The sequence below is a fragment of the Patella vulgata genome, chromosome 2, assembly GCF_932274485.2.
Source record: "Patella vulgata chromosome 2, xgPatVulg1.2, whole genome shotgun sequence".
NCBI classification, from domain to species: domain Eukaryota; kingdom Metazoa; phylum Mollusca; class Gastropoda; family Patellidae; genus Patella; species Patella vulgata.
Window position 1 is genome coordinate 42,545,625 of NC_065880.2, and position 21,994 is coordinate 42,567,618.

A 21,994-nucleotide genomic window follows, 5' to 3' on the forward strand; every position below is an offset into this window, starting at 1 on the left:
TTGGACATATGACGTTGTGATGTTACAGGGACGTCATGGGTTATCCTTTTTTCAATCTATAGTACCACTTTTACATCTACCCCTAATACATTTACACCCTATAAACTCAATTATTCCTGAAATATTGGAGTTTTAAAGTGCCAATCGCGGCCATATTGGATTTATGCTAATTACTCGAAAACTTATCTTTTTTCTTTGGACAATTTTTGTTTGGGAGACCTTCAGGGACTTCTCAACCAGATTCTGCCGAAAAAAATTAAGTTGCAATTTGTTCTAGGTATCCATTCCATATGGCTTACCTTTAAACGACTAAAGGCTTTAAAACACCGGCTCCAGCTGGATTTTGGCAAATTATACATGTTTGGAAGCAGCAGTGGCTCAGCACGCTAACCTGGAGTGTTCAATCCCGGTGTTTGTCTGAAAAAGCTCATCAGGATTTTTTAATAAAATAAAAACCTTAGTAATTATATTTAGAGCTTAAAAATATTAATCCTCTATTATTTGTTTTAAAAAAATATCAGTAATGTGAATCTTGGTTAAATAAAAACAGTGGTGGTCCCTTGGGCCTTAGTATAAATGATAAAGTGAAACGATGATCAGACAAAAGATCCAATAAAAGCAGCAGAAATGAAGTAAGGACATAAAAAGTAACAAAAATGTAGTTGACACTGAAGTTGTGAATTCATGATACACTATGGAGAGAATTAAATAAGAGTAAATTTGTTTTTTTTCATGGTCCTTGGCAATCAGAATCTGCTAAGTGTGAAAGATCTCCTCTAACCTGCATTATAATAAGTGGGTTTAGCAATGCTTCCGGATGTCATGAATTTCAAGTAGCATCCTCTGAAGCCCACTTCCGTAAATGAGCTTTTAATTCGGGTTTATTAGCCAATGTTAACCTTTCATTTGTTAAAACAAGAGAGAGAGAGAGATCTACTGATCTGATCCTGTTACTTGACTCGGTTATGGGACCAATTTAAGTGTTATGTGTAATCAAGGGTGTGATTGAAGCAAAAATTTGTTCATTTTATCAAGAGGAGTAAAGCCCCAATTTATTTCATAGCTGAAACTTTTATGTAAATTCTTTCCAATAATTTGCCTTATTTCTTAATTACTCTGGCTATTTTGGGAGATTGAAATTAAGAAATGACCAGATGTCTGTCTTGTCTGTTAATTCTAGGTCTTGTGATAAAATCCTGATTTAATTGTCTGGCCGTCAGAAATATGTATATAATTATTTTCTTAAAATAACAAAAACAAAATGATCATAAGAACAACCCTGTATTCTCAATATCAGAGACCCCTATCTTCTCTGTTTTCAGAAGATTTATATCTGAAATGTCATTTAAGAGATGGAATCAGCACGATTACTGTGATAGTCCAATTTAACAGAATGCCATAAACTTACATGGCCCTAAAACAAGATTTTCTTTGTGAATTAAAAAAAGTCTAAAAGGAAGAAAATGGAAGAGACGTTTCCTTGTGAGATCATCATCTAAGTGTAATACACAAGGGATTCTAACATAGACCTACTGAATTGTGATAATAGATTTGGTTATACAATTCTAATTAATTTGAAAAACAGTTTAAGTATATAAATTTTTGTAACTTACAGTTGAAAATTCCCCACCCCACCCCCCTTTGAAAAATATATCTTCAAGAGAAGCTCGGTTGACAATTTTAAACAGTCACAATTGTATTGTACAGATACTTGATGATGAAAGGTCAATGGATGAGTGCTGACAATGGGCAAATATGTATGGACTGAAACAGCAACAGCAGGAATATTGGTTGACATTCTAATTTAATTTATTGTGAGCTTATTTGGCAATAAGAGGCAATGTATTTTTCCTGATCATTGCAATATCACATTTTAACATCAGAATCAAATATTTTGCAATATGTGTCAATATTATCTGTTTCCTGGTCATTACCATACCACACTTCAGATTAAAAAAAAAGTTTTTCTTGGTAAAACTGTACGCAATGTTAAAAAATTATTACATGTTTTTATTATGGTTTTTTTTTTTGGGGGGGGGGGGGATTTAGTCAGAGTTTGCGGCCAAAATTGTACATGGTACAAACATTCTGCCAACGTAGATGTGGTTAACCTCCGTGGATCAATTTATTAAATATAAATTGGGTCATTTTTGACAAACAGGAAGTGTTTTAGGGATAAGACAGAGAGAGAGAGAGAGAGAAATGGGGGTTAACGTCCACTCGACACAGACCAGGTCATTTCGGGACTAACATATGGTTTAATTTTATTTCAATAATTCGCTTGCGCGTAGGGGTCTTTAGCAGTGGGAGGAAACCGGAGGACCCGGAGAAAATTCACGAGATTGGACAGGCAACCCTACTCCTTGTCACATACAACTGGGGGACCGAAACCACGCCAGTTGACTCAATGACAGGCCTTATGATACAGCGCGCACGTGCGAACCATTCGGCCATCCACCCCCCTAGGGATGGGACGAAAAATAATCTCAGATTGCCTGTATCTCCGTATCTCGATTATTTCTCAACAGATCTTCTTCGGGTTTTCATTTTTGGATTCTTTGGACGAATCCCATATGAGCTCGGACTGACGTTTTTTCGAAATTCGGAAGTTTGTTCGATTAGTTTTAGCATCACTATTTGAGGTATCAAGTTGAAAGTAGGTAGGAATAAGGAACACACTGATGCCTTCAAAATGGCATATTAAAAAAATTTGTGACGGCTTCCATAAATTTCCCGAACATGAAGAGTTTTCTCCATTTTAAAAACATAGGGTCCACAACCTTGATATACCATATTTTTACGCTATTTGAGAACGAAGGGCAGCCATTTTGACTGTCGAACTCAGTCGTCCTTAGGGTGTAACAGTGATATAATATGTTTTTTTTTAAATCGGATAAAAATTATGACCTCTTTAGGGTCCACAAGCTAGAAAAGCGATTTTTCGTACAATCAGGGGCCATAATTCAGGAAGTTACAGTCCGATATGCGCGAATATCGAAAGGATCCGAGACTTTTTGGTTATAAGCATACATTTCAAGTTTAAACCAAATCGGATAAAAATTGTGACCTCTATAGGGTCCACAACCTTGATATACCATATTTTTATGCTATTTGAGAACGAAGGGCGGCCATTTTGTCTGTCAGTTTTGGGTCGATTTTCATGAAATTCGAACTCAGCCGTCCTCAGGGTGTAATGGTGATATAATAATACGTTTTTTTAAATCGGATAAAAATTATGACCTCTATAGGGTCCACAAGCTAAAAACGCGATTTTTCGTACAATCAGGGGCCATAATTCAGGAAGTTACGGTCCGATATGCACCAATATCGAAAGGAACCGAGATCTTTGGGTTATAAGCATACATTTCAAGTTTAAACCAAATCGGATAAAAATTGTGACCTCTACAGTGTTCACAAGCTAAAAACGTGATTTTTCGTACAATCAGGGGCCATAATCCATGAAGTTACAGCCCGATACATGCCAATATCGAAAGGAACTGAGATCTTAGGGTGATAAACCTATATTTCAAGTTTCATTGAAATAAGATAAAAATTGTGATCTGTAGACTGTTCACAAACAATTGTGTCCGGACAGGGGCGACGACAATATACGTCCACATGAAAATGTGGGTGTATAAAAAGTTTGGTCTTTAAGTATAACTTCTGGTTTTACTAAGAGTTCAAAATAACAGGGTTTTCTACTTTAATCATACTCCTCGCAGTGTTTCGTTTGATTAGAGCTAATCCCACTACTCACTGCTGTAAAGAAGGCAAATTCTTGTTCTAAATTATGACTGGTCAATAGTCCGATTAACAACCAATAGCTAACTGCGTAACAATACCAAACAGAGCTCCAAATTGGACCCAATATGTTTACATAACGTTACGTCATGACTCACGATTTTATTATGCCCAATTAACCAGTGCATAGCAGAATATTGCAGGAAAACTAATTGTGTGACAAATGAGGCTATCAGCACGAACATAATGTAAACAATACTATTTTGAGTCGAACAACACTTTCACCGTTTTTTATACCTTAAATCACTGTCAAAATTTTTAGGAAAGGCCCCTGATTAAAAGAAGGGTTGTCATGTTGCTGTGCTTGGGGATAGATTTGATTGAACGGGAAGAATAGACACGCTCCCTCAAAAGCGCAAGTATCAGAAGCTAATCCAGCAATGGCCAGAGAGGGATTTCTCGGGTCATTGCTTCAGGAATATGACTTTAGTAGGTAGTGGATATCACTTTACTCAATAGTTAATGGTGTATCTTGATTGTTGATGTGACAAGGCGTGACCTGAGTTACTGAAACACAACAGTACTCCTTCGGAGTTATAATTTTACATTTAAATCTAATTTGGAAGATATTTCAGAATTATTATTTTTATGAACTTAAAGTTAAATAAAGGTGTCTGCTTAAAGAGCTAATCCCAATAATTTTTTGCTTAATTTTGTTTTAAAATCCCTTAAAATCCTCTACCTAAGGGCCGAGCAACTAAATCCATATTTGTGATACATTTCAAACAACTTAAACCTGTCAATCTTCATCTAGAAATGGTGACTGGTGTCCCAAGCTGCATTATGCGGTATCTGGATAAAACCAGACATTTTATAAAAATAATGTCTAGGTGGAATTTACCATTCGTTTTCAAGTACAACAAATGGGTCATTCACTTTATAGACCATTCAAGGAACAAGAATCGATTATCAGGTCACCCAACGAAACAATTGATTCGAAATCTTAAAAGGGTTACGTGTCCGGATAAGCAGTTTTGAGGTTCACATCCAAACGACTCAATATTTTGAGCTTAAATTTTGAAACAAGGTAAATACGCCATTCCTCTATATTTTGGCGCTTAAATTTCATACGTACTCAGACTTTTATTTTTGAGACTGTTCAAATCGGGATAGTCCCTTTAAAATCAGTATCTAAACTCCAAATCACCATAACTTCAGTTTATCACCATAACTTTATTTGAATAATTTAGAGACTAACATGATTTTACTAGGTACACATACACATGTAACTGATGCTGGTCATAAATTCCATTAGATTTTTAGTATGTTGTCTGTTAAATCATTTCATATATTATTTTGTCTGTAGACTATATTTTTTTATCTAACAGATTTCTAATGCTATATATCATTAAAGTCCACTTTGTGTTTTTGAAAATTACTTAATTAAACTGACATGGGTAAAGATATGCTTACTCTTTGTATAACAGGTGGCACTATTACTCATTTGACTTGGATGAAGATAAATTATATGCATTCTGTAGCTGCTATTAGTATTATTGTCAATTTTTATCATATTGAAGTGTGTAATATCCAAATAATTGTTTCATATCCAAGGCATTTAAAACAATTTTAAGTAAAGAATTAGTCTAAGATTTAACTACATATTGATGCAACTACATATACTTCAAAATCACATATCATTCATTCATAATCATATTGCTTCAAATCTTAATTACAATTTATGGAGTTGTTTCCTGATAGTTTTTACGCTTTTAGTTTGAATGACAATTTGGAAATGATTTTAAGTGCTTTTCACATGTAGGAAACCTAATTTCATTCCAAGGCTTAAAAAAATTGACAGACGTATTATTTATTTGACATCATTTCTATAAGAGTTATTTATTTCTACAGTAACTAGATCACCAGAAAAATGGCTTCCCGTCAAAAATCATACAACGTCTTGTCTCAGTTTTCAAGTTTATATTTGGAAACAAATATTCTATATATGGCAAGCGTGAGGACATATTTAGCTTCATTGATTAAGAGATTAGGTCCACAAGATAGATAGAGAGCAAGCTAATGACGCAGGTTTTGTGTACTCCCGACTTGTGACAAGGAAACCACTATAATAAATGTAACGATACAAAGCTTTTCCTCCTTTCTACCTCCCGCAGATAGAAAGTCAATTGGTACTTTTATCGAATAAACAGTGTTCAAGACATGTCTTGTCGATATCGTCTTCTCCTGCTATGGCTTCCTTTAACAGTTTTTCTCTAGACTAAGAGCACTCTATATTATTAGTTATAAAACCATTCTCTTCTATGTCATATGTGGAGATTAAATAAATATAAGTATTAATAAAATGTCTAATTGTAAAATACTCAGAAATCATACAAATATCTATCAATTAGTTTGTAGACGTCAACTAATGTGTAGTTACATGATGCATTACATGTTGTAAATAAAGTATGCACACCTTAAAACAAATTAAATAAAGTATGCACACCTTTAAACAAATTAAATAAAGTATGCACACCTTAAAACAAATTAAATAAAGTATGAACATCTTAAAACAAATTAAATAAAGTATGCGCACCATAAAACAAACTAAATAAATAAACTGATAATTTGGAAAGTTTAACATTGAAATGTAAAATACCAGAACTTTTTCTGGAATAAAAATACGTCACTTACTGTTTTCCTGTATGAGTTATAGCTTTATATGAAGCATCATCCTCTGTTGGAAAAGCTACATCAACGGAACTTGATCTCATCTGTTTAGGTACATCCAAACGTCGATCATCCAAAGATCCTTTACGATGTTTTTCAGGACTTGGGATGGGAATAGCCATGTAAGCTGCATCTACAGATGAAGATCTTTGTTTAACCACAGGAACATGTAAGGTGACCACATTTTTATAATCTTTACCACTACTTTTACTTGGAGAAGGACTTGGTGAATGTGGCCGAATAATAATTGGAGGATCAAAGTCTTTATCACTTTCTCCATCACTAGATTGAGTATCCTCTAGATCTGAAAGATCTGTTGACGAACAATCACTGAAACTCCGAGAACGTCCAAACTGAACATTTGGTTTATCTGCATTGTTTTCGTCACGTATCTTATTTTCCTGAGCTATTGTTTCAAGATGTAGGCAATGCATACATAGTCTAGGAATGTCCAAGGATGATCTCCTTTTTTGATATTTCGGTAACTTAAGATTTTTACCATATTCCTTATCTGAAATATTTTCATCGGATGATGCACTCCAGGTCGAATTGTCAATGGAATGATCACCAGGAAATGGAACTTGTAACAAGTCTAGACTATTTTGCTGAAGGCTACTTGCATCAAAACTCGATGATCTGCCTCTGTTTTCAAAGGGCACTTGTAGTTTAGTCTCCTTAGGACCAGGACAGTCAACTGACGTGGATCGCTTTTGTTTCTGAAGCGGAAAACATAATTTTGGAATCTCAAAAGAAGGAGATCTTGATCGAGATTTTTTAAATATATTCATTGTCTATCTATGATCTGATACATACGCACATGATGGAAATATTGCAAATTAAATACTGTTGAAGTTTCCTATTTTTATACTGAAGTAATCTATTGTTAGACATTTTGTGAATCATAGTTTAGGAGCAAATTATAAACTGTTGAAATAATCTATCATAAAACATCATTAGTATTAACCATACTACTGGGATTTGTTGTAATCCATTATGTAACAGTCAAGGTGTTCTTGGTGTCATATATCACAGGAGATTAATTAAACCCAACAGACTTGTAGGTGTATTATAACAGGGCATTGTAGTCTGAATTACTGCATAATTTCCACATATGTGGTGGATTGTTTTCAGGAAACATAGGTTTTGTGGCTCTTCGGCTAAAGTAGAAAATAACTAAAATCAGAATCCATCAAAGATAGAAACAAATTTCCTGTTAGAAAAAAAAGAAATAAGTCATTTGTAATATTTCTATATAGACCTGTAAGGAAAAACATCCCGGTTTCGAAAAATGTCATAAATCATATTCAAAACTTATAGTCGAACACTGGTACTATTTTTAGGACAATGTTCTCAGACTCAATTTTAAAAAAAAAAAAAAATAAAAAATTGGATGATACATCTTTCTAAGAATATATATTGAGCAATGTAAAAACTATTAATCTGATACATTGATGCAGTTGTGTTACTCTTTAACTGAGTAGAAACCAAATAAAACTTCAAAAATCTTGAAACTCTTGTCAACCTTTGATATATTATCTTTGTAGGGCTTTTTTTTTTAATTAAAAAAACAGAAGATTTAAGAATGCAGGTCCACATTGATTCATTGTCCTGAATCTTGTGCAAAATTCAATAATAGCCTGCACATTACATACAGTGGCATTTATACATCACACATACACAAAAAAAAACTTTCAAAGTATGTTCCATAAATATTGTTTCATTCAACAAACTGAATTTTGTATCTTTTTCTGCTTGTATGTAAATCAGTATCAGTTTTCACCAAATCCTTTTAGAAAAGTTCTGTATTGAATTATTTTCATCACAATTCCAGATATAAACTGTGCAAATCTACAGCACACCTGTACTTCTATGCCAATCATTCTCTATAACTAATCAAATGTTAAATCTACTTTTAGTTTCTGAAAGTTAGTAACAAAATCCAATATTTGTTGTTTCTTTGAAAATCTAACATTTAGGCTGCATGTAATAATACAACATAGTATTGATAGGCAAAGAAAACTGCCCATTAGCAGTATTGTGAATGCAGGCAGCATACTGTGACATGGGCTATAACTTAAAACAGTAAGGCGACTCCTAAAGTGTTCTTCTTCATTATATACAAACAAACCCAGCAAGTTCCTTGAACAGATATCTAAAACTATAACCTCCAATTCACGATTTCTATGGCAAGGGTCAATAACTCTAGTTAAAGCATTGCACTACTCCGAATTTAGTGCATTTATATTGTTTTGGAGAACGAGGCAATAATTATTTGAAAATCACTGTGCAACTCTGAATTTAAATAGGGCTCCTCCTTATAACATTCTAGCAAAACAAATATTCATTTCATTTCTTAAAAACAATTACATGCAGAGGGTAAAACATAAGTGAATATGTTATACTAACTTTAACAACTGTCTTTAAATTTAACCAGGAATCAACAATACCCTTTTCACATAAACTATGTGGGCATTTTCAGACAAACCATTTAAGATTGACAGAATAATATATTCTTTGATTACACTGAACAATACCACAATCTGTTTTATTTTATGACAAAATGTCTGTCTGAAACTTGTAAGCACAAATTCTTCTATTTGGAAATATTAGTTTTATTTTTAGAATTGAGAATCTAGATCTGCTTTATTTAAGTGGTCTGGTCCATCATCTACTGATTTGTTGCATGTCTAATCTACTGTAATGTATGTTACCTATAAAATCACAGACTAAAACTCATCAAAACAGCTTACCATTATGCCTGTTGGATGTCTTTCATTAGACAACATTCATCCCCAAAAAAGTTGGCAATTGTTTTAAGGGTTTTGTCAAATAATTTCATAATGATGGGTCATCCAGATATAGAAAAAAGGATAATGACCACTTCTGTCATGACAGACATTATTACAACTAGTAGTATAAACAAAGGGCTTACATCACAATAAAAATTTAATAAAAGAAACAAAACAATATGGTTCTGACTATGATTGAATTTTTGTTTTTAATTATAATTTTTAATACAATTTCATACTGAATCACATTTAAATGAAAATTTTTTTTATGAAAGACATAAATTCTTGGAATGATTAGTGATCAAAATTTTACTAAATTATATATTTGAGAACCATTAATTTGAAAGCCTTCACCTTTATCTTGCACAATACTAGCATGCTACTTTATATCGCTCCTTGGGCCCCGTAAGAACATCGTGACATTTCAAGCTGTATTCCTAGTACTGATCAGAAGTAATGGCTACTGGGCTAACAAAAGTAATGTTAGTCATTTGGATGGCACAAAAAAATTATGTCCAAACAGGTACATGTTGGCATGTATGTAAAAGAATCCTTGACAATTGGAAAATTCAATTAAGAGTATGCAGAAAAACTGCTGTCTAGGTAAAATTCTCCTTCCTAGCATTGTGCAATATAAAATAGAAAAATAACTATGTTATTTTTGAAATGCCCAAGTATTGTGCATTCGTTCATTATTCAACATACCATTTGGGAATACTAAGCAATCCATAAACTGTAACATTTACATTTCACACTTAATTTCGGAATAATTACCTTTAATCACTACAGCAACATTAGCAGTGACAAGTTGAAATCTAAATTCTATTTAAATTTACTTCATGTAGCTCAGTTTAGTTTCCCATTTTATCTACATGCACAAGCAGTCATCAGAAAGAAATTTTTTAAAACCTTATGTGCATTATTGGTTTTGCGTGAAACAAGACACATAATAGTAATTAGATCTATTTACATTATTTTGAATATTTCCTGTTAAAAATAATTATGAATGACATTCATGTATTTTATGACATTCATTTACTTTAAGTCATGGTTTATTTTCCTTCTCATAGTAATAAATCAAAACACAGCCTGTTTGAACTCATTGAATGACCTAATTGCCTTATCTATTAAAAAAAGATTAATCAAAATTCAAATTGATAAAATATTCAATTCACGACAATACGAAAGACTTGGGAAATGTGCAATATATGTAAACAGAAACACATCAGATAAAAATTGAAAAGGATGTCATGCCATTAACCTAGTACGATTTATTGTATCCAGTTATATTTGCATTTAATGATTAGTTCCATCACATAATTAGTTCGCTCTATCACACAGATCAATATTATTAATCCAAATAATCAATATTCCCGTATATTTTATTGACAACCTTTAAATAACTATGTCTGCTATTTCCTTTACCCTCCAATACAGTAGTGAAGTAAAAACCCTTCGGTTTAACGAGTGCAACCATTATTCAAAAATATTCAAAAGAACAGACAATGTGTTACAAGAAAACTTAATGGACGACAGAACTATTAGGTATCAACTAGGCAGAGATCAACAACTTTCTGTACTAACTAAAATGTTCAGATGGAAGACAAAACAGTTAATAAGTTTATAAAATTTGAAGAATTCCTGTTAATAACTAAACCCAATTCCTTCATCAGCTCTTGGAGTGCGTAATAAGCTCTTAGTAATCAGTTAATTTATTTATAGTACACGATGGTACTAATGTTTATACTTATCATAAAGCTTTACTAATAAGTTCATACTGGTACTTAAGTAAGTGTACATTAAACATTTCCCTTCAAGTTCATAATCCATTACTGATGTGGTAAAAATTGCACTAGCATTAACCAAGTTGACTCTGTTTAATCGTCAGATGAGTAAATGGAACAAAAATCATTGCAGGAGTAATATCAATAAATTGCTAATCCAGTTGACTTAAACAGGCAGTTTTAAGTGATTAACACATACTTTTATGATCTGTTCATGTCACAACTGATCTCACTATACCCTTGTATAACCCTGCCATTTGAAGTATTTGGTCATAATTTATCTTAACAACCTTTCCATATTATGGTCTATAAATATTTATTTACATGCATCTTACATGTTTATTCTGAACTTTCAACTAAAAGCTATTATCATTAGAGAGGTTGATGAAGTGATAATAAAACAGATACCACTGATCACCTTCAAAATCTATGTGAATATAAAGCACAATTTGAAGAACTAGAGAAAATATTCTGATATATTCCTGACAGCACTACACAAACCAAGAAACATGTAAAGGGAGTCTGCCAGAAATCTAGTCCTGTCTAGTTCACAAGTCATACTATGATTGGGTTGATAATTTTTAATTAATAAATTTGTGTTTTACCAAAATATTATTCAAAATCATTCAAAATGGTATTTTTGATATTCAAAAAAAGAAAAAAAAGAAAGACAGATAAATCCTGTTGGGGAATGGGGGAATTGGACAAAATTAACCTGATGTTCTTCAACTGAAAAAAAAAATCCACTTGAAATGTGGAACAAGGTATTTGAGTGCCTTGCCTCTTCTATATAGTTAGATTAGAAATGAAATGACCATCAATTCAGTTAACAAATCAGTGGACAGATCTCAAACTTTGTACACTTTCTAATGCATAGTTTAAATCATGTGAAATTTCAAATAATTTGTTTACCTATTTGTATCAAGTAACAAACTTATGATTGTTGCTATGATAAAAATATGTTAAAACAAGCATTTAAAATATATTGACCAATAGTTGACTTTTATCAGGCCACGAAATTTCATGCGAACGATACCACTCGGTTACATGCGGTCGTACAAGCTCAAAAACATGCGACCGATTTTCTGGTTACGCAAATTGAAATATCAGTTACGTTAACAAATTTCATTAACAACTTTATTCACATTTGATCAATTTTTATACAGGATGACTTTGTGACACAGGTCTTAATTATTTGTATTATAGCACAAACTCCATTCATAAAATTCATTCATTCTTGGCATTTCATTTCTCCATCTTATGGGTAGTTTGACAGATCAGTATTGACCAGTTGCAAGCAGGTTGATTTAAAAATGCCCCCCACCTCTAATTCTTTAAATGATTAGTTATGCCATAAATATTTGAAAACGTACCTTTGGATTTTCAAACACAAAATGAGAAATGAGTTTGACTATTTAATGTCAGCTATATTTCCAAAGAATTTTCTACAGTGTTCCTTTCACTATAGCCATGCTGTACCGTAGTACCAATGACCCATATGTATGTCGTCAACTTTGACCCCACCGGCACATATGACATTGCTTGAGTGCTAATGTAAACGATGAAGGTCAGATATGATATAAAAACGAAAATCCATTATTAATTTTGGGAACCGATTCCCCTCTGCAATCGAACCGTGTCCAGTTAACTGAGTAGCCATTTACCTACATCAGGGATCTAAATCGGCTGATTATAGTCGCCTTCAGCTGCTTGATGTTTGAAAAAGCTGATTGATAAAAGAATTATTAAAATATAGGGATTTAGTGAAGTAGAACAAATTTTTCTAATGTTTAAATGGGGACACGGTGGGATTAAAGTCATAAACACTAACCTCAAAATATAATATTAAATATAAAAGAATATAAATTACTCAAGTTATTTCTTTAAAAAATACATTCACTGCAAGTGGAAATGAATAATAGCACCATTTAAATTTGGATAAAACATGAAAATAGCGCAACAATTTTATGTAACTAATTAGTTACACAATGATCATTAGGCGTAACCAAAGAAAATGGTTACACAGAGCATAAACCCGCAACAATTTTTCTGGTTACACCAAAATTTGAAATTTCGTGGCCTGCTTTATGATAATTGTTTTTTCCTGAGCAATAACACCTACTATATATATAGATAGCCAATATATAGATTATGCATTATAATAATTATATGTTTTAACACCGATTTGATTATGAAAGTATCGATAGGTTAGAAAATCATGACTCAATTTATGATACATCTTCTAAATCAATGGTGCTGAACGGTAATATTAATTAAATGATCAATCGAATAGATAATAGAACTAGGTCAATTGTTATGATTATCCTGATTTGTCAGTTTATTAAAACTAATCACATACCAGTAACTGTTTTAAACTACTGATATTTTTATGTGTTCACTGATCTCTAATTATTTGCCTTTAATTTATAAAGTTTTAGATAAGATTTATTATTACATTCCCGTTCGATGTTGCTATAGTTTTGCACGTTTTTATTTATTCTGCATAAACAATTAAATCAATATTATCGATGCGGTTGATTAATTCATAAACACTTTAGCATATAAGCTTCTTTTGTATATTATGTTTCATTTAATTTCAGATTCAAGTGTTAGTTAATTCATAGTATAGTATTTTATTATTGTCGACATTATAATTATTTATTATTATTGTTGACTCAGTTATAGGACGTCATAAGCAATTCAGATTATATCTAGGATTTTATATTCGTGACTACATATAAGCGAGTAACCAAAATAGTTATTGTAATTACCCCCCCCCCCCCCATTATATCTTTATCTTGCATATATACTAAATGTATATTAAAGTGAAAAGGTTCATACATTTAAAACAAACCTCTGAACTTTTAGCAGTAATATCAATGTTTATTTTCATTATGTCATTATGATCTGAGGACAATCATTTTCACCCCAGAGGAAATTGTAATGGTGATAAAATTGTGAATTGTTTGTATTTCAATTTCATTCTTTCTTTATTCATTTAAACATTTCTATTATTCTTATGTTTCTATTAATCCTTCATTATTAATAAGAAGTTAAGCTAAATATCTAATGACAGACAGTTGACGACACATTAATGAGTTTAATTATTATCTTATTGTTTTATTTTACTGCAATGTCCTTTATATTTTAATCTTTCCTCTTTAATTGTTATTAGTAACCTTAATTGGTGTATATTGTTAATTCCTAAGATAACATTTTATTATAAATACCGATTTGTACATTGACAAAATATTCTAAGTTTCATCCCATTTCCAGGACAGTTACTCTGCTTGTTAACATTTTCTCGCAAGAATTCTACTTTGGTTTTCAGTTAAATTATCCAATCATAAAAATTCTACAAATACAAGTCCAATCAATGGATGTCTTCTATTTTATTCTTTTCTATTCTTAGTAACATTGTGTAATCGTAATATTATCGCCATTGGCCCATGTCTCATAGGACGTGAAACAGAGTATTGTCTTGAATTTTATTGTAGATATTGGATTAAAAAATGGTTCAAATGAACCAACTAAAACCAGGTAATCAAATAACTATGGCCTTAGATAGTTTTAAATTTTCATTAAAGACTTGTACATTTCTATGAAAAGTTTCCAGAAATGACTCTAGCCTCCTGACGAGGTCTGACTGTAGCCTGTTATTATAGACTTTTTTTTGGATTTATTCAGATCAAAAGGGCACAGAAAGATAGCTACAACGTACAGCTGTTTTAATTATGGCAAGTTAAATCACTTTTTTAATAAGCTATACTACATTGTTCATCTTGCAGATTTCATATAAAACAAATAATTCTCTACCTAAACATACATTATGCAAGAGCTAAATCTGCCTATTGCTGGTCTTTCTTTAGGCCTGAAATGTTATATAAACTATTACTATTAAATAGACATTTATTAAGAAAACAAGACCATAATCAACTCTTGATGGCATTGGGTACTCGAGATTTTAACTAGATTACAACAGTTCGCCATTTAAAAATTTAATTTAAAAATGGGAAAGTGAGGCTAAGTCTCGAGTTACCACTCACTATGCACGCATCTTGTTTTGTCAAACAAACAGTGATAACATGGCTCAGAATGAAGTAATTTGAATGAAATTCTCAATATTTTCATTTTACATTATCTATTTTTGATAATCTTATATAATGTATCTTTAAGTAAGAGTGATTATCCACAGTCTTTGACATTGCAAATACAACTTGTTGGTCAATTTAAATCAACATTGATCTTATCTTATTGTGAAAAGATGGGATTCTCATACCCAATATTTAAGACAAACTGAAAATTTTAAAATTCAATTAAATTATCACAGAGGGAACGTGTGCCAGAAGGCTTTTGTGTGCCACTTGTAATATGCGACTCGGTGAACGAGGCTAAACATATCCCACAGGGGAGAATACTAACAGCGTAGACTGGAATAACCAGATGCCAACACTGCCATTCAATTACAGGGTGTACACAACTCAGAACACTTAAAATTCCAGGAGTTATTTACCATATTCCATGGCAGGAGTCCCTGTATAGAATTCTACATCATATTGAATCATAATGTGTTTTTTTTTACGCTTGAAGAAGACTGTTCGACTGACTCGAAAAAATAAAGGTTCTCATCAAAATTAGATTGATGAAATACCGAAGACGAGTCCATTTACGGCGACAAACTCATAAACTTTCGATGACTACATTCAGTTTTATATACTGAGCGCCATGGAAAACACATCACTTTTTTTCCCAAATATTTTATTACTAGGTGGTTTTGTATGTATAATATTATGCAATACTATGAACTACTGTTTCACACAATGCTCCCAAACCCCAAAAATATCGGCCTGTGTGCAAAAAAAAAAAATTGCACGAGATGCACATGAAAAACCCAATATTCACGTGCAGCATTGTGTGTGAGCCCTTTAAAAGCATGTTTTCAACTTAATGTGCAGTACATGAACTGTGAAATGTCAATCTGTCGTAATTTGTTGTTGGACGTGTGAAGAAATCGAGCTAGAGATGCCGAGACTTGCTGAAAATCTACGGAATGAAGCCATGGGAATGTCCAGGGCTGGCATGTCTACACGTGCTATTGCCAGACACTTCAATTGTCATCAGTCCACTATTGTAAGGTTGGTGGAACGTGTTCGAGTTACTGGATCAACACGTGACTGTCAACGTCCTGGTCCACAACGCGTTACAACCCAAGCTCAAGACCGCTACATCCGAGTCACTCATCTGCGTGACAGATTCCGCCCGAAGACTCGAACAGGTGCAGCAGTCGTCGGAAGACAAGGACCAGTAAGTGCCAACACCGTAAGACGTCGTCTAAGAGAAGTAGGACTCCGTGCACGACGACCTTATGTTGGAGCTATCCTCAGGGATCATCACCGTCAGCGGCGTTTGATATGGGCTCAAGGACACCAGACATGGAGCAGAGTAGACTGGCAAAGTGTGATCTTCAGTGATGAGAGTCGCTTTCATCTTTATCACACTGATGGCCGTCAACGTGTGTGGAGACGTCTTGGGGAACGTCTTGCAGACTGCTGCGTCTTCGAAACGAATCGATGGGGTTTGGGGAAGTGTAATGGTGTGGGGAGGCTTCACATTTCATCACCGGACCGCCCTACACATTTGCAGGGGTCGCGTTAATGGTGTAGCCTACCGTGATGTGGGTTGCAACCAATTGTTGTTCCGATGTTTCGAGCGCACCCACAACTTCCAACAGGATAATGCACGTCCGCATACTGCCCGTTTTAGTATGGACTACCTGGCTGCTAACAACATCAATGTCTTCGGACATGGCACTGATAGAACATGTCTGGGATGAGATTGGACGCCGTCTGTATCGGAGACCACAGATGCACACCATTGCTGCTTTAGAAGCTGCTCTTGTCCAAGAATAGAGCAATTTGCCCCAGGCCTTCTTTCAAACATTGGTAAATTCCATGCGGAGTCGCTGCACAGCGTGCGTAAGAGCCCGTGGAGGACACACGCGCTACTGACATCTGTGTCGTACTTTTGGTTTTGACCCCTCTGACTTTGTACCGTTGATTACAGATTAAACATCCATAAGTGTACAAATGTGTTGTTATTGGTGTGTTCCCATTTGAATATTGTTCACAATAAGAATCAAAATAAATAAGATATGTTTACAAGATCATTTTGTCATACGAAAAACTAAGTGATGCGTTTTCCATGGCGCTCAGTATATCTTAAAATATATAGTAGACGTGTCAACCCCCAGGTATGAAAAAAAAAACAGGAGACCAGCAATGAAAAACACGAGTATCCGGGAGATTTTTTTTTTTTCATCAAATAACTTCATTTTCTTTCATCATTCTTAAGAACTTTATCTGTGCTCTTGTTTTTGCTGCGTACAGCAGATGGAAGTTCTTTTTCGGTTTCGAATCAATATTTTTAATGACAGAAAAAAAAATTTGAAGATTTTGTGAAAATATACATTAAATGCTACCCAAAAACTTTAATACGTTACTCCAAATAAGTGCTTTTCAGTCATATCTGAGTGATGTCATAAGTGGTATAGAATCGCTCGTACCAATTTTAAAACTGAAATCCTCGAATGTTAGCCAGCTAAAACTTAAAAAAATCGTAATAATTTGAATGATAATATATAAAATATTAATAATCTTGATGATATCAGCCTCCTTTTTGCAGGCTACATTTAGTTGAAATTAGCAAATTTCAGTCTATGACTGTAATCGCGGGAAATGTGACGTGTGGGTGGTAGTGTCTTCCGTATATAAATGGTAATTGCACTTATATTTCGACAACTTTAGAGTCAGATTATTTACATGTACTGATATCGATATCAAACTATTATAATACTATCGCTAGTAATATAATGAGATGAAAAAGTAATCCAAAATCGCAGATTAAAATCGGCTAAATGTCAGTCAATGGCTTCCGATTTCATGCTAAAGTCATGTGGCGTGAAATGTTTTCTCTTTGCGGGAGAATTGTCAAAATCGCATAGACGTTTACTAGCCATAAGGAAAAATGACAATAATGGAAAGAACCTTGTACAGGTCTCTATTTTATCAGGTATGCTCATGCACTATGCTACCATTACAATATAATTTATTTATTCCAAATAATAGTAATCACAAACACACGTTGGGCTGTCAAGCATATTACCGGAATTAGAAGTTTCCGGTCAATTTCAGCCAATCGTAAGGTCTATTTATGAAACAGAAGTAATTGGTGTTATCTCCCTTTGTGAAAGTAAAAGTAGCATTGACATTTGACCATTTTTTCGTGAGAAATGTTCTGCCGATCGGGAGAAGGGTCATAAATTTGTAAGTCTCACGAAAAAAAAAGATTATCTGACACGTCTGATATAGCAAAACCACAAATGTTAATGTTCCTGGAGTTTCAAGGAGTAAATTTACTTTCCAGGATTTTCTAGTACTGGAAATCACATTTTCATTTTTCCAGGATTCTCAAGGAGTGTGCGAATCTTGAATTAAGACCCTTCACAGAACATAACTGATTAACAGAAACGACTGAATGTAAATCAGTTTATATACATTCATATATAACATTATTATATGCGTTGCGACCCATTTGTGTCCATTACTACGTGCCAAAAAATAGCAATTTAGCTCCTTTAAATCACTACTTGGTGTAAAATCCTTCAAAAACTCTTAAGACCTCCATGCCACTAATACTAATGATCTTATCCTAACATAACCCAGCCTAGAACTTCATTCAATTGGTCCAAGCCTGGAGGGCAGGTTAACTTCACTCTGAATTCTTATTTATGGTAAAACTGAGATTGGGTGCAGATACCTCACTTAAAAAACATTCCAATTCTTACTTATTTTATCTTCATGAATGATTTCTTGAAAGTTTTTAAATTTTGGATTAGGTAAGTAGGGCAATTTTTGTTAAAAACTTGTGAACAACATATGGTACCGAGTACTGGCTAACAGTATCATTAATTTTTTCAAAAGGCAGTATGAATAAGAGTGTTACGTTTTCTAAAATAACATGAACTGTTTTGTTGGGTTTTTTTCCTTTACTTTTCCTATACCAAAATGTTCTTTTGATTATGATCAGGGACAAAGAGAACAAATGAACATTAGTACTACTATAATCTCAAGTTTTAAAATCTTGGCACTGATTGGATAAGGATGACAGTCCCATCTGTCAATTTCCTTCTATATAGATGGCTTTCTATTTTCTTTCTAGACACAAAGCCATATGGTACTGATGTCATGTTTCATGGAAAAAAAAATTAAAATGAAATAATGTTATTGATTATGGTATGGAATGAGAAACTAAATAATCTCTGAGGAAAAGACCTACACATATCATTTCTTTAAAACAATGAAATACATTTTTTTGAAGGACTAAAATATCTCAAATCCCTGATGAGATTTATCTGCAAGTTTAATTCTACATGTGGCGCATCTAGAACATTTCAAGTTTATTTAATGCCTGGAAATAATATTCAAACATCAGGCATAAATCAGCCATTGACAACATATAGGCCTTCAGCAACTGTAGTGTCATTATTTTAACTTTACTGTCTTGATCACAGGTTGACTAAATTCCAGCACCATTGTATTTATCCACTAGGGCTGACTGAAAAGTTCAAAGCTTGAAAACAATAGGTCAATTGGGTTGAAATAAATTTTTGCCACCGACAAGTACAATCATTGAATGAATCATAGTGTTATTATTGTCTTTGTACCAGACCATCTTGTGAACCTATCCATTGAAGTCACCAGAAATGAACAAAACTGCGACAGGGCAGCCATCAAGTACCAGCAAATGAAAAGACTAACCCCAACACAGATACATGCCAATATGGTCTGCTCTTTAGGGGATGATGCCCCTTCCTTTTCGACAGTAAAGATGTGGGCTGTGGAATTTAAGCTTGGCAGAGAGAGCCTTGACGATGACCTGTGTCCCGGAACATCATCAACAGCAACCATTCAAGAAACATTACCCAGGTGCATGACATGTTGATGGTTGATCGACGATTGACTATTTGACGTATTGCCAGTGTTGTGGGCATTTCTCATGAGAGGATTGAGCACATTATCGCCAACAAGTTAGGAATGACAAAAGATTTTGCAAGATGGGTGTCAAAGCTTGACTGCTGATTAGAAACGTGTCAGATTCCTGATTTCTTGTGTCAATTTGTGCCATTTTGATGATCAGGATGATTTTTTGGCCAGGTTTGTTTCCAAAAATGAAAAAGGAACTAGCCGGTCGCCATTTTCCTAGTAATGATGATGTCATGTCAGTTGTGAACAACTTTTTTTTTTTAGGGTGGCTGAAGAAAATTTCTTCCTGACCGGCATCCAGGCCTTGCCACATAGTTGGTAAAAGTGTGTACACCTTGAAGGAGACCAAGTAGAAAAATAAGCTTCAGAACTTTTCAGCCAGCCCCCATATATAGCATTAGAAATATGTAGAATTTCAATGATAATGTGATGTTTGCCTTTGCTGTGAATCTCTAACCCTACCTTTCTGCCTTTCAACAATTAAGATTCCTTGAACTGATTCATACCAAGAGATAATACATCATAATGTTTAGTAAATTGTAAATAAGATTTATCAGTACACCAAATAAATTACATAATGCAAACAAATGAAATGTAATAAATTAACAACTCTCATATACTTATTGTGGTATAGTGTATCATCAATAATAATGGCAGTTATAGCTTTTATTCTAGTAAAAAATGCCAATGTTTTTTTAATTAATCTTGAGTCTTGTTTCATGGAGACTTTAAAATAATAACACATAATTTGTTTCTTACATGAAATTTTATTGATTCTGTTCTTAGCAATATTGAACAAAAGGCATTCTATTGAATTATTTCTTCTAGTTAAATTAGTTTTGGAACTGTTCTTTTTTCTTTTGTAAAAAGAAGTAGTCCTAATTCTTAAAAGGCTGTCTAAAAGTAGTTTGTTTTTATAATTACAATTTATTGATTTTGTCGTTTTAAACTTTAATCATTATAGAGCACATCATAGACCAAAAACAGGTTTTATACGAAAATATATGACCAATGTCTAGGTCATCTGTTATTTTATTATTTTTTAATTCTGTTTTTAATTTCTGATTTATATATTAATATTCGGGCCATGTTCGCATATAGAAGTTTTGAATTCTTATGCGTGTCCTCGATAAGGACCATCCACAAACACACACCCACATGTGGACGTATAAAAACAGCATAGAAATTACGTATATCCTCTACAACGTACATGTTGGGAGAAAAATGCATTATAATTTTTTTATAGCTGTATTACAACCTTGGTATTACATACTTTTACACTATTTGCGTACAAGGACCGGCCATTTTCTCCGGTAATTTGGGTCCGATTTTTATAAAATTAGAACTCAACCTTCATTGAGATGTAATGGTGATATATTTAAACGGTTTTTGAAATTGAATCCAAATTGTGACTTCTAGAGGGTCCACAAACTAAAAAACATAATGTTTTAAACAATCTGGGGCAATAATCCAGGAAGTTACGTTCCAATAGGCGTGATTATCGAAAGGAGCCGAGATCTTTGCAATATACACAAATTTAAAGTTTCATCAAAATCGGATCAAAATTGTGACCTTTTGTGGGTTCACAACCTTGATATGCCACACGTTTCCACTATTTGAATTTGAGGAGCTGCCATTTTGTCTGGCAATTTCGGTCCGATTTTAACGAAATTTGAACTCAACCATCATTATAGTGTAATGGTGATATATTTAAACATTTAATTGGATAAAAATTGTGACCTCTAGAGGGACCACAAGCTAAAAACGTGATTTTCCATAGAATCAAGGGCCATAATCCATAAAGTTACAGATACATCTATATTTCAAGTTTCATAGAGTGTCCACAAACAAAATGTGAACAGACGGACGGACATGGGCGACGACAATATACATCCACATGACAATGTGG

The 21,994-nt window shown here is 33.4% G+C and overlaps 1 protein-coding gene across 6 annotated transcripts in view; it reads right to left on the reverse strand.

The window, feature by feature from the left end:
* Window positions 1-21,994, reverse strand: part of LOC126811388 (diacylglycerol kinase zeta) — a 300,069-nt gene that overhangs the window by 105,664 nt on the left and 172,411 nt on the right. For 3 of the 6 annotated variants that reach the window (XR_008786262.1, XM_050536967.2, XM_050536965.2), the window contains exon 1: window positions 6,436-7,290. The exons of 2 other annotated variants lie outside the window; for them this stretch is intronic. Coding sequence is in view for 3 of the 4 variants with exons in the window: in XM_050536967.2 (XP_050392924.1) it covers window positions 6,436-7,259 (824 nt within the window). In the remaining variant the exon portion in view is untranslated. Of the gene's footprint in view, window positions 1-6,435; window positions 7,291-21,994 lie in introns of those variants that run through there. One more of the 6 variants, XM_050536966.2, reaches the window with a different exon arrangement.